Source organism: Gasterosteus aculeatus, chromosome 18 (assembly GCF_964276395.1).
Source record: "Gasterosteus aculeatus chromosome 18, fGasAcu3.hap1.1, whole genome shotgun sequence".
NCBI lineage: Eukaryota > Metazoa > Chordata > Actinopteri > Perciformes > Gasterosteidae > Gasterosteus > Gasterosteus aculeatus.
The window spans coordinates 11,091,930-11,105,733 of NC_135706.1; the positions used below are offsets into that span (position 1 = coordinate 11,091,930).

The window sequence follows — 13,804 nt, forward strand, 5'->3', positions numbered from 1 at the left end:
TGGTAATAAAGCGCAGTTTATTTAAGAAGAGTTGTGTTTGGTCGACATTAATCTGCTCCTTATGTGTGCGTTTTACATCAAAACTTATGTCAAAAAATTGCGGGACTTCTCTTTCGATGTACTGCATTATTATTATTGTTATTATCATCAATACAGAGGAACATATTGTATTGTGATCCAGCAAACCGAAACATTTTGCCCCTGATAGACACCTTCTTGATCCTTTTGTCTCTCAGGTTCAACCTTCGGCACCGGAGGAAACAATCCATCCAAGATCTCGAGGTCGACCCGTCAACCCTCCGCCGCGACATTCACGCCGCCACGTCAAACAGACGGATATCTGAAAGGACCCTCAAGCGCCACAATGCCTTTCACTGCTCCACGGTGAATAGGTGGGTGATTGGGGGCTATTGACCCGCGGGCCTTGAACCCACCACGCTGCTTGCTTGAATCTCAGGGCGGAAACGAGGCGGGTCGACCTAAAGGAGGTCATCCCGACGGTTCTTATCAAGCAAATAGAGAGACGACGGCAGGAGGAAGAGACGGAGAGAGAAAGGAGTACTGGGGGTGTCATTGATTAGTAGATTGTAATCAGTCCACCAAATGCGAAAGGGGGATCGATCCGAGCCTCAGATCTGACAAACAGACAGTTGATGGAGGACATCCGGTACACGTATAGAGGGGGGGGGGGGGGGTGGAGGGACTACGGGATCGCTGAATGCAGATACTGTACGCTGCATCAGGGATTTACTCCCCAGAGGACAAGAAAAGTAATGGGTTCAATCCCGTAGGGTGTATTCAGAATAATGAGAGAGAAACCATGACTAAAAAATATTACGCGTGTGGACAATGTGAGAAATAAAAGAAATCAGAGCAATGATTCAGACAATTGAGGCACCATCCCTTTTTTCTTAAACATTTGATAAAATAAGCATCACCCTCTTTAGCTGTCTCCTCTTTCTACTCAATTTACTGGAGCAATGGAGTGACTTTCTGGCCCCCCGAGGGGGCAGGTGGGAGGTCGCCCCGGAGCGCCTTGCGTGTTGCATGCAAGTGGCTCAGTCAAGTGTCGCTGTGGAAGGCGACTGCCCCTGATGAAATATCAATATCTCACCCGTTTGACCAAACATGACACAATATTGAGCAAACTAGGAGATGTTCAAGTCTCCATCTCTGCAGTTGTGTCCCATCGTGATGAGAAAAGTATGAACTGAGGCTTCTACTGCACTGTGAACTGTGTTAGCATCTACTATGCTGCCCTAAAAACACAAGACCAGTAAAAGAGAAATTAAGGAAAAAACACGCTGGCGCAGAAATGAGACCATGCAAGATACTCAAAATTGCAGATACTGCACATTGTCGTTGGATGAAATCCAACTCTAAATCAATCTGGAGTTTACTGATCCATTTAAAGGCAACACAAACACACCACATTGTGTGGATTTACTGGAGTAAGAAGCTGAAATGAGAGTTTTGGAGACCGCCGAGCTACGCTGGTTACCTCGAGCTAGCTGGGATTATCTGTGGCGAATGCCTTATGTGGTTATGCAGTTTAACAAACTAATAATCCCAAAATTGGTTTCAAAAAAATTTAGAGGTAATAAATAAATGTACCTTCAGCAAAGGCTGCTGTAATTATTAATACTTTACATGCTGCTTTTAAAAAACAGAAATTTTAAATGGGATGAGTCTCTTACTTCTATGGAAGCAGATATTCAAGTAATTAGCTTATAATAAACAAACATAAAATATAGTTTTAAAGATGTTGATGCATTTTTACTATCACTAAAATAATATGTATTGTGGAAATGTTCCGATTATGATTTCTTATATAACTATTCTAATCCTAGTGTAGCACTCGGAGCTCTCGCGTTCATCCAAGAAAAAATCCTGGTAGCTGAAAAGTGAAAATGTCTAAATTAACTTGACTAATGTGCAAACATCAGACCTTAACCAAAGCGTTTTTTATTGCCGAACCCCGACCACAAGAGGCACTCGGTATTGCAAACACGCGTCTCGAGTGTCAAAGTCCATTTCGCCTTGCTAGCACTGAAACTAGCGACGCTGGATCAAGTCTGCTCACTCGGACCGCAGAGTCGCACTGAGCCGCCGCAGCAAAGGATCCAACAGCATGTTGTGCGCCTGTTTCTCTAAAGGGATCAGCTAACCGTGGGACGCTAGTGATCGTTTTCAGAAAAGAAGAGTGCTTTTGGCTCTGCAACATGCACAGTGGAGGTACAGATGCGATAAGTAATTGAATCCCTATTCCGCGCAATGAAGAGGCCGAGCGGTTGGCAGTGAAGCTTGAAGCTGTCATTGAGAGCTAGGTCTAAAACAGACAGCAGTTCACTCTCTATTCATTTAGTATCATTACAGGCCTCCTAAGAGCCCTAATGGGCCTAATAAAAAGACAGAGGTAATAATGAGACTAGAGGGCCCTGTGTGAGCCGGAGGAGCAGGAGGGAGGGGGCAAGGGAACAAGAGAACAAGGAAGCCAGCGAGTGCGCGTGAAAGATATGATAGTAGTGAGAGGGAGAGAATAAAGAGGAAGAAAGCGATCCCGAACCGTCTGAACATTAAATACCGGGGCGCCGAATGCCGTTGCCAGGGATATAAATCGACACATGTTGTGTGCACTTAGATGTGTGAGATTGTGTGTGTGTGTGTGCGTGTGTTAACAGCTGCACAAACGATTGGCCACCTCTGACCTCCTGACAACCGCGGCGCAATTCTGTTTCCATTTTCATGACAGTTTGTGCGACAGCCAATCAAACGCCGGCCTGGTTACGAGTTCAACTCAGAGGAAACCCACGTCTCTTGTGCTTCAAAAGCTTCTGATCTAAGTATTCGCTTTTATATTCCGAGTACTCGTTGCACTGTGAACTAAGTTGCCGTTGACGTCTGACTGTTTGCCACAAATAATTGATATCTACAAAACGACAACATGCACCGGAAAACATGCACATGAAAGGTTGCGTGTTTCCTCTCCACGTTTGGATGTTGAAGGACTTTTACATTAACGGGGCGATTTGCAGTAATGACTCTTATTACCTCGTCGTTAAGGCCATTTGCGCAGTGGGCTATGAGTGTAATGGCGGGAGTGGACTGTTAAACTGTGGGGACCCCTTTTGTCTTAATCGTTACTTGGTGACACTCTGACCCGGTGGCTGCGGGTAAAACGTCCCCAGAGTGTCACGTGCCCCTTTAAGAACTACGCCAGGTGTGGATTTGGATCTACGCGGCATCCAAGATCAATAATTCCGCATTAGAAAATGTAAATGAAAAATATGACGGCTGGATTCACTTCTGCACCTCGGCCGCTGATGTATGTTTAGAATTTGATTGTGAATCATCCTCTGGAGAATAATCGTAATAATTATTGGTTTGAACACATTGGTTCCAGATTCTTAAGAGTGTGAGGATTTTTGTTTATGCTTTTCAGTATAAATTAAAGAATTGGCATTTTTTTGCAACGGTACTACAATGCATTACAGTGTTTAATTGGTTGTTTCTAATTTGAGTGCAACCTGTGCTCGCAATAAACAACCTGGAGCACAAAGTGTCCGTTTCAACAGAGAGAGATAAACGGAAAAGAAGATCCTTCGGACATTTTGCATAACAAGACTTATTTAAGAATTTGTCAACACGGAAGCAGCTAAATCAATCACTATTTCCCTAAATAAATCAATTTTACTGTGTACCCTGCTTAAGTAAGTAAGAGGATTGCCTTCCTTAAGTCTGGGATTGAAATGGAATACATTGACACAGGGGCGGATCTCCCTCCCCCCCCCCCCAGACTCTCACACCCCACCCAGTCAAATCACAGGTTTCAGCTGCTCTTTATTGATTAGATTTTAGAATATGGGACCAACTTCTCCCTTAGGTGCACATGAGTAGCAGATGTTAATTATCTTCTGTTTGTGTGTGTGTGTGTGTGTGTGTGTGTGTGGGGGGGGGGGGGGCAGTCGGTGAACTACTTGAGCATTCGTTCCAGCAAATTAAAGTACAAATGTGTGTTTACTTTCTTACTTTACCAGCAACATATAATCTATGAATCACCATTTAGTGAACGAAAGCTCACTAATCACCACATTCTAAAAACACTTTTTAAGTTTACTTAAACAACTAGTACGATAATCCTCGTTCTACTTATTGTGTCATTCATTTATTTGTCTATAAAAATGAAACACTATTTTGTATTTCGCTTTCATCAATTGATGTTGTCGTCTTGGAGTGCCTGAAATGGTTGAATCGAGAAATGATTATGATCCGAGAAACCCCGTCATTCCTCTACCTGGGATGTGTTTTGCCCAGCCGATGATGACCACCAGCTCGCGGTCGGCCAGGTCGCACAGCGTGGTCAGGGCCTTGATGTCTCCGTCGGGCATGGTGGGGTCCGGCATGGCGTAGATCTTCTCCGGCTCCACCACCAGCAGATGGGAAACGATCTTCGTCACTGAAAAACGGACGCAGGGAGCGAGAGAGAGAGCGAGCGAGAGATGTAACGTTAAGTGCTGTGAGACGGTTTTAGGTGACAGCATATACAGTAAAAAAATAAAAAGGAAGGAATTATACTGGGGCAGAGACATAATAAAAATAGTATGAATAAATAATACATCTAGTGATAGTCTAGTATATCATAATAAACGGTGCAGCTTGGCCTGGTTATCAACACTAGCATGGATGACCACATATTCTGTCCCCATGACAACGAAAAATCAAAATGAATACATTTCTTATTACGGCCCTCAAAGTCCCAACATGTCTACAAACAAAATTGCTGCTTTGACATAAAAGGCAAAGTTTTTTCTGCATTGCTAAACTTCCGGCCAAATGGGCAACAATAAACTGTGTGAGATGTAAAAAAACAAAAAGCACAAACTGTGCGACTCACGTGGCTTTTTGGCCGGAGGGGGGATGCCGAGGCCGAGGTAGGCGCTGTTCTCCGCGTCCAACCTCCGTTTGTACTTCTGTCTCCCACCTCTCACCCGGTCCAGACGCACACCTGCAAAAAAACACACACACACGCACACACACACACAGGCGTGAAGAACATGGCAGCTAAACCAAACCAATTTTAGAGCCAATTTTCTTGCAGTTAAATAATCTACTTTAGCTACAACTACTTCTAATGAAGACACATCGCATATATTTTGCTGAGTCATACATCTCGAGCATCAGCTTCCCACAGCAGCCCACTGCTGCGAAAATCCCTGGAAGGCAGAGATCAGATTTGATCATTTTAACCATCAATACATTCATTATGAAACTGAGAACTACTTCTAGAGTAGCACATACAGCTGCAGCCAGAAATAGTTACAGCTTCAGAATGTATTGCTAACTGGAAAACCAAGCACGTCGAGGAGGACTTTTACTTTAAAATAATGCCGCTACTCCTGTATAACAACACGTTTTGTTCCTTTTTACTGGAATAGTTCAATACCTCCTTGTTGCGGATGAAAGTGCAGAAACCTAATTAATATACAAATGGACCATCTGGGATTATCTCTGCGGCCACCTCAGAGGACACATGTGATGCCTCGTGCGGGGGTTTACACCCTTGTATTAAAAGTTGTTTGGGCATCGAGGGAGAGCAAACACATTTTACGTGGTCAAGCGGAATTGAGTCGTGCGAGATCTCCCAGTGACTCGCAGAAATCCCTTTGACTCCCCTGGAAACAAAAGAATCCGATTAGGATGGTCTTTCAATTTCCTGACACCGACTATCCACTAACCTAATTACCCGCCGTGCCCAGAGGGAGCTCATTCTTCCCAGCAAACACAGTGAGATCATTTTATGCCTGGCAGATTGAAGCTAAATCGAGAGCCCCTCTCCTAACACAGCTTTCCATTTGTACGCCTTAAAGTAATCAATAAGGCTTGCAAATAGACTTCTCGTTCTTTGAACACATGCGGATGTGGTTTTAATTAGCCGGTTAGGATGCTTGGATCTCCGTTTGCGACAGATGGAGCTTCAGCAGTCGTTGCAACCATTACTCTTGGTTAAGGTAAATTTAAAATGATAGATTGTGCTTCAGGGAACAGTGTGCGTGCACTCCTGATATGAAATCAAGTCAATAGCTTCTCTCTATTTAATGACGCGCGCACACCAGGGAGCAGAGTCGCAGTCTTACACACTTCTCTGCGCTTCAATCTGAGCAGTCACTCAGCATAATGAACCCTATAGAGACCTTGTCTGCCCCACGGACACACTTATCTAAGTTAAAGGTAAACAACCGAGGAGTTGTAGTAAATAACTTAATTAAAGTTAAAACTAATAATGCAATAGTGCAACAAAATAGGAGAATTAAAGGGGGTCTTTTGAATATTAGATCTCTGTCATCTAAAGCTGTTTTGGTAAATGAACTAATATCAGATCACCATGTTGATGTATTTTGTCTTACTGAAACGTGGTTGTTGAATGGGGAATATTTCTGTTTAAATGAAGCGACTCCTCCGAGTCATGTTAATACTCATATTCCCCGAGGCACAGGCCGAGGGGGGGGAGTGGCAGCTATTTATGACTCCTGCCTTTTAATAAACTTTAAACCTAAGGTGGATTGTAACTCATTTGAAAGCCTGGTTTTCAGTCTTTCGCAACCGACCTGGAAAATAATCCAGCCGGTTCTCTTTGTAATAGTGTACAGGGCCCCAGGTCCTTATTCAGAATTTCTTTCTGAATTTTCACAGTTCTTAACGAGTTTGGTCCTTAAAACGGACAAGGTAATTATTGTGGGTGACTTTAACATTCATGTGGATGTCGACAACGACAGCCTTAGTACTGCATTTCTTTCATTGTTAGATTCAATTGGTTTCTGTCAGTGTGTAAATAAACCAACTCACTGTTTCAACCACACTCTCGACTTGGTTCTTGTGTATGGGATTGAGATTGAACATTTAACAATTTTTCCACAGAACCCTCTCCTGTCGGACCATTGTCTGATAACCTTTGAATTTCTACTATCAGAACCACCTCCTCCTGCCAAAGGTTTCTACAGTCGACGCTTATCGGATACCGCTGTAGCCTTATTTAAAGAAGCCATTCCTTCTGCTCTAAGTTCAGTGCCCTGCCTCAAGATACAAGAAGACTCCTGTGAAAACCTCAGTCCGTCTCAGATCGATAATTTTGTCGATACTGCTACAGGCTCTTTGAGAGTGGCGCTGGACGCTATTGCTCCTCTGGAAAGAAGAATAGCAACAAGAAGGAAGTCTGCTCCGTGGTATAACCCTCAAACACGGAACCTAAAGCAAACTGTGCGGAAGCTTGAACGATTATGGCGTTCCACCAAATCAGAAGGATCTAGGCTAGTTTGGCAAGACAGCCTTAAAACGTATAAGAAGGCTCTCCGTAACGCAAGAGCATCTTATTACTCATCATTAATAGAAAAAAATAAAAACAACTCCAGGTTTCTCTTCAGCACTGTAGCCCGACTGACAGAGAGTCACAGCTCTGTCGAGCCGTGTATTCCTTTGGACCTCACTAGTAACGACTTCATGAACTTCTTCAATGATAAGATTCTGACTATCAAAGAGAAAATTGATGGTCTCCTGCCTTCAACCAGTGCCGACCTGTCCTCCTTGGATGCAGCAGTGGGCCCTGATGCCTGTTTGGATGCCTTCTCTTCCATCAACCTTGATCAACTGACTTCTTTATTTTCAAAGTCTAAATCTTCTACTTGTCTCTTGGATCCGATTCCGACCAAACTGCTTAAGGAAGTTTTTCCTTTAGTTAGCACATCCTTATTAGATATTATGAATCTGTCTTTGTTAACAGGACATGTACCACAGTCCTTCAAGGTAGCTGTAATTAAACCTCTTCTTAAGAAACCTACTCTTGCTCCAGAGGTGTTGGCTAACTACAGACCTATCTCTAATCTTCCCTTCCTCTCTAAGATCCTTGAGAAATCCGTCGCAAATCAATTATGTGACTTTCTACAAAACAATGCTTTGTTCGAGGATTTCCAGTCAGGATTCCGAGTGCATCACAGTACAGAAACCGCACTGGTGAAAATTACAAATGATCTTCTACTTGCATCGGACCAAGGACTCATCTCTTTTCTTGTCTTGCTGGACCTCAGTGCCGCATTTGATACCATAGACCATTGTATCCTGTTGCAGAGACTAGAACATTTAATTGGTATCAAAGGAACTGCACTCAGCTGGTTTAAATCCTACCTATCGGACCGATCCCAGTTTGTGCTTGTAAACGGTGAATCCTCAAAGACCACCAATGTTGGTCACGGAGTCCCACAAGGTTCTGTACTTGGACCGATTTTATTTACCCTCTATATGCTTCCTTTGGGCGATCTTATCAGGAAACACCGCATAAACTTCCATTGTTATGCAGACGATACTCAACTGTATCTGTCGATCAAGCCAGAAGAGACGGACCAGTTAGTTAGACTCCAAGAATGTCTTGGAGACATCAAAACTTGGATGACTGGCAACTTCCTGATGCTAAACTCAGAAAAAACGGAAGTTATCCTGATAGGCCCAGAGCGCCTTCGAAGCCAGCTGTCGCGTGATACAGTTTTTATGGATGGAATTGCTCTGGTACCCAGCAGCACCGTCAGGAATCTGGGAGTTCTCTTCGACCAGGATATGACCTTCAACTCGCATATAAAGAAGACTTCAAGGACTGCCTATTTTCATCTACGTAACATATCAAAAATCAGGAACTTCCTGTCTCAAAGTGATGCAGAAAAATTAGTTCATGCGTTTGTCACTTCCAGACTGGACTACTGTAATTCTTTGTTATCAGGCTGCTCTTATAAATCTCTTAAGCCTCTCCAGCTGATTCAGAATGCTGCAGCACGTGTATTAACAAGAACTAAGAAAAGGGATCATATCACTCCTGTATTAACTTCTCTGCACTGGCTCCCTGTTAAATCAAGAATAGATTTTAAGGTACTTCTCCTCACCTACAAGGCACTTGCTGGTGAGGCACCGTTGTATCTTCAAGAGCTTGTAACACCGTATTGCCCTACAAGGCAACTGCGCTCCATAGATGCTGGGTTACTTGTTGTTCCTAGGGTTTTAAAAAGTAGGCTGGGGGCCAGAGCCTTCAGTTATCAAGCTCCTCTTTTGTGGAACCAGGTTCCACTTTCAGTCCGGGGGGCAGATTCGGTCAGCTCTTTTAAAGTAAAACTTAAAACGTTCCTCTTTGATTCTGCCTATAGTTAGGGCTGGCTCAGGTTAGTCCGGACCAGCCCTTAGTTAAGCTGCTATAGGCTTAGAATGCCGGGGGAATTCTTAGGACACACCGAGCTCCTCTCTCACGCTCTCGTTCTACCATAATTCAAGTTTTATTAATGCACATGACTAATTCAGCTTCTTTCCGGGAGTTTTTTTTTTGTGCTTTCGCCCCTATCAGGTCCATAGATCGTGGTTCCTTCGGGACCCTGGTCCTGACACCTACCGTGGCCATGCTGACGCCTGCTGCTGCCATCATCATCATCATCATCATCATCATTATTTTAGATATTAATAATATTACTTTACTCATAAACCGACATTACCCTCTCCTAAAATCTCTGTGCTCTCCCTCCCCACAGGATTCTGTGGATGGTGGTTCTATCTGATGGTGGTTGCCTCTGCAGTGGTCCTGCTGTGCGCCTGGCTTACTACTCACAATTACTTGAATCATTTCTGTCATAGGAATTGCATGTATTATACATTGTTCATTCTGTACACATGGCATCCATTGTAGTCTGTCCATCCCGGGAGTGGGATCCCTCCTCTGACGTTCTCCCTAAGGTTTCTTCCCTTTTTTTCCCTCTTGTAAGGGTTTTTTCATTTTTTGGGGAGTTTTTCCTGTGCCGATGGTGGGTTTCGGGGCAGAGGATGTCGTATGTGTACAGACTGTAAAGCCCTCTGAGGCAAATTTGTAATTTGCGATTCTGGGCTATACAAAATAAAATGACTTGACTTGACTTGACACACACACGCACACGCACACACACACACACACACACACACACACACACACACACACAGGCCTAATAAAAAGGGATACGAGTTTCACAACAATCAACTTGTGTGATGCAAAAATCTATTCAAACGGTTTAAACCTCAAATTCATAAACAATAGACTTGTCAGACTAAGTTGTTGCTGCTTTTTGTACTTGACATGTACTACCACCCTCACATGCATGCACACAGAACACACACACGCGGTTTTCCCCGCCGTAGCGTCATGTAGCTGCGACGAGTGACAAGCGACCAAACAGCCGGAGTTAGAATTCCAAAATCCGCGGGGGCCGTTTGAACTGGAACATCCAACCGGCCCATAATTAATAGACGCTGACAAGAATTAAGAGCTCAGCGCTAACCGGTTTCGGGCTACAGCTTAGCGGCGCTGCAGACCCGGGGCAGGAGGTGCAGAGAGGACGGCAGAAAGGAGGAAAAGGGCTGGTGAGGTGGTGTTGAGGAACGGGGGGGGAATAAGACGGAACAAGCGGCTGTTTTTGGCCGAATGTATCGGTTTTCTGCAAGATCACCGTTTTCCTTTCTCTCGCTTTTCCCTTCCGTCTCTTTTCGCCGTCAGGCATCGGGTGTACATCTCCCTCCCTGACATCTAGGCCCGTCCCAGGCCAGAGCCTGATCCAACCGGTGCGGGATTATCTCCTCCCCATGTGATACAGCACAGTACTGAGAATCTGACCACAACAAGACAGCTGGATGAGGCCCCTCGCGGTGGGGGGGGGTCGTCGGCACCACATTCCACACCTCGGGCCCAAAACCACAGCGGCCTCCACGCTCCAAGACAATCAGAAGAAGTCGTGTCTGTTGGAAAGCATCCAGATCTTTTCATTTTTACTTTTTACTCATGCCGGCCTTTAAAAAAATAAAAGAAAGTGTGGCAGCCAAAGTATGGATGCCGGGGCGAGGCTGGAGGGAACGGGAGGTGCTGCGTGCTGAATGTTACGACCTCGGTAAGATCACACGGTGCAGTACACCGCGTCCATAAGAGACGTGCTGAGACACAAAGACACTGGTTGGCAGTCCATCCTTGCTCAACATGTTCATGTGTGTGGAAAGACGCAGAGGCATGTTTGCAAACGAGCAATCTTTACGGCCACCTGACCGCGGCTTCCCTTTCACATTCAATATCTTTATTGACTGGTGCAACCGTAAAGCACGTTCCCGATTGAAGTGCCTGCGTTTTTCCTTTATGTGGCGACCGCCGGGCATGTGGATTTACTTCATTCTTTTAATGTTTTTATCACTCACACACTATTTGGATCTCTACTCTTTCCAACAACGTAGTAACCATGCCTCCATTTATTACCATATAAAAAGTAGAAAATAAATTGAAAAGCATACAAACAAAATTGTAGTGAGCATTTTTGGTATAATTAATTCCATACAAACGGCAAAAGAAAAGTCTAAATATTTTTAAACTGTTTATTTATTCAGTTAATTGTAATTACACTCCCTATAAATCTCATAAAAGTGCACCTTCTCCGCGGTACCAGCAACAAAGTGATTGAGGGCAAGTCATGAATCATTAAAACATTTCTCATGTTGAGATTAAATATACTTAAATTACAGTACAAAATACCCACCATGTGTATGTTTTTTTTTAAATTATAGCACTCCCAACTTCTGCCTTACTGACCAAGAGACGCTGTACAGCACGCTGTATGAAAACTAGAAAATCCAGAACAAATCAAACTAAATTATAAAGGTAATTAATAATAATAATTATGCATCAAATGATGAATGAATAATAAACAGTATAAAAAAATAATAGGGGTCCTGAACCAAATGATTCCTTCGTACTCTGCAGAAGAAGCTGTACGGCCAACAGATTTGTGTGCGTTGTGTACTACATTATACAATGGGAACACGTGCTCGCGCGTTTGTGTGTCTCACGCAACTATTCTCGGACGCTCACCTGTCAGCGGCGCTTCTTTCTAGAGAATGTGTCAGAATTGGCTGGCTGGCTAACGCTGCCAAAGAGAGATTAGGAGCTCCCTATTTTAGCTGGGAAAAATCAGAGGGACGCAGTGTGTGCACCCCCCCCACATGCCCCCGGCGGGGGGGGGGCCTTGCCCTTCCACGGCTACTTCTGAAGACGTCCGGCAGCTTTTGTGCAGCAGGAGAGGGAGGGCCGAGGTGGTAGTTGGTGGAGGGGGGGGGGGTTTGGAGATGGCGTCCCACCTGCTCTAGCCCCCAATGGGCTGACGAGACAAAGCAGGAGTAACCACACACGCACACACACACACACACACACACACACCCCGGCATGGCTCTCTTCATCATGTTTTACACTGTTCATTAATGTGAGCCGGCGCGTCGGCATTGACCACAGGTGGGGGCCCGGGGCCGACTCGGGACCCCGCGCGCTGCAGGTGTTTGCACAACTTGTTGCGTGTCGGAGCGGACAGAGCAGAGAAAAAATACACAGCGAGAGAACGTGGACCTTTAAGGTTCGATCCCGGGTGACATACATGTCGTACTTGACCGCAGGCACTCGGCTAAATCCCCTCCTTCAGAGGAACACGTGTTACCCTCCGTGTTTGATCTATCACCTGCCAGGCGGCGAGGACAGGCCGGCGTGGAGGCCCTGGGTGGGCGCTGACACTCAGCTGAAGCCCCCCCCACCCCCCCATCTGACATGTGTTGTTAGACAGACAAGTTTACGGTACAAGTAGGAAATCAAGGGGTCGGAGGGCCCTCCGTCTTTACAATGGAGCTGCCTTGTATACATGACGGTGAGCAATAAACCTGCAATTTCATCAGTTTTTTCCTCGTCTTGTGTTCAAATGCTCAAAAGGCCCCCACACAGTCTATATCTTTATTTTGATGATGTAATCTTAGTGTATAGATTGGTTTTTGATCCAAGCCTATTGATTGGAAAAGGGACCTGACAGTCCGTGTTATTGGATATGGCTCTACTAATCTTTTGTGTATGGGGCTGGAGGAAAATAAGGCTGTAACGTTATCCTGGTGGCCACGTTCGCTAAGGAAAGACTGCTGATCCCTATCTGTGGTCGGGCGAGGGCGAGACAGCGGTGTCGGTTGCCAAAATAGCCTGGCAGCTTGTATTTATTCACCACATTACAGCGGTGTCAGAAAATCCCCACAAGCAGAGAATACACCGAGCTATCATCACCGAGGCGGCCAAGCAGGGACTTCAGCAAAAATATTCATTCATGGCTGAAAACTCAGTGTCGTGCACTTCCTGTTCAACAGGAGATATATTTTTTTTAAACATGCCAATGGGATTTCTTGAAAAAAAAAGAAGATACCAGGACGGCCTCACACCGCAAAAAACAAAACGGGATTTCAGTCCAGAATATTCTTGCATCATTTAACGGCATACAGTAATGCCACTGGGTCATTAGCTCTGCTATTAGCCGCGGCCGCTGACTCCTGGCAGTAGCGACTGACACCATGCCTTCCGCGGGTTGTAATTATGTGAGAACTTTTTCCATTGGACGTGTGACCTTTTCTCAGCCGCAGCCGGACATTTGGGGGGGGTCAGTGAAATGGACGTTACCTTCCAGCGAGCCCATCCGAGCGCTCTGCTGAGGCGCAGACTTGTCTGTCAAAGCCTAACCGGCATAATGTCCACACACACACACACACACACAGACTTGTTTTGCTCAGTGTGTTGAGCTGCTAACTGCAGGACACTCGAGTTGTTCGGGGCTCCTGAAGCCACCAAACTGGGCTTCGTAGCTCAAGACGGCTGATTAGCGGCAGGTGTTTAGGCTCCCATTGGCCACCAACGGTGCTGGTCTATAACCGTAGCAGCTGGCCCTATAATTCAAGATGGCATGCTTAGAGCAGAGCT

General features: G+C 45.1%; 1 protein-coding gene across 1 annotated transcript in view; it reads right to left on the reverse strand.

The window, feature by feature from the left end:
- LOC120808356 (steroid hormone receptor ERR2) overlaps window positions 1–13,804 on the reverse strand; it is a 35,660-nt gene that overhangs the window by 7,165 nt on the left and 14,691 nt on the right. Inside the window, exons 4-5 of the mRNA XM_040161236.2 lie at window positions 4,895–5,005; window positions 4,295–4,456 (exon numbers count right to left, since the gene is read on the reverse strand). Of these exons, the coding sequence (XP_040017170.1) occupies window positions 4,295–4,456; window positions 4,895–5,005 (273 nt within the window). The remainder of the gene's footprint in view (window positions 1–4,294; window positions 4,457–4,894; window positions 5,006–13,804) is intronic.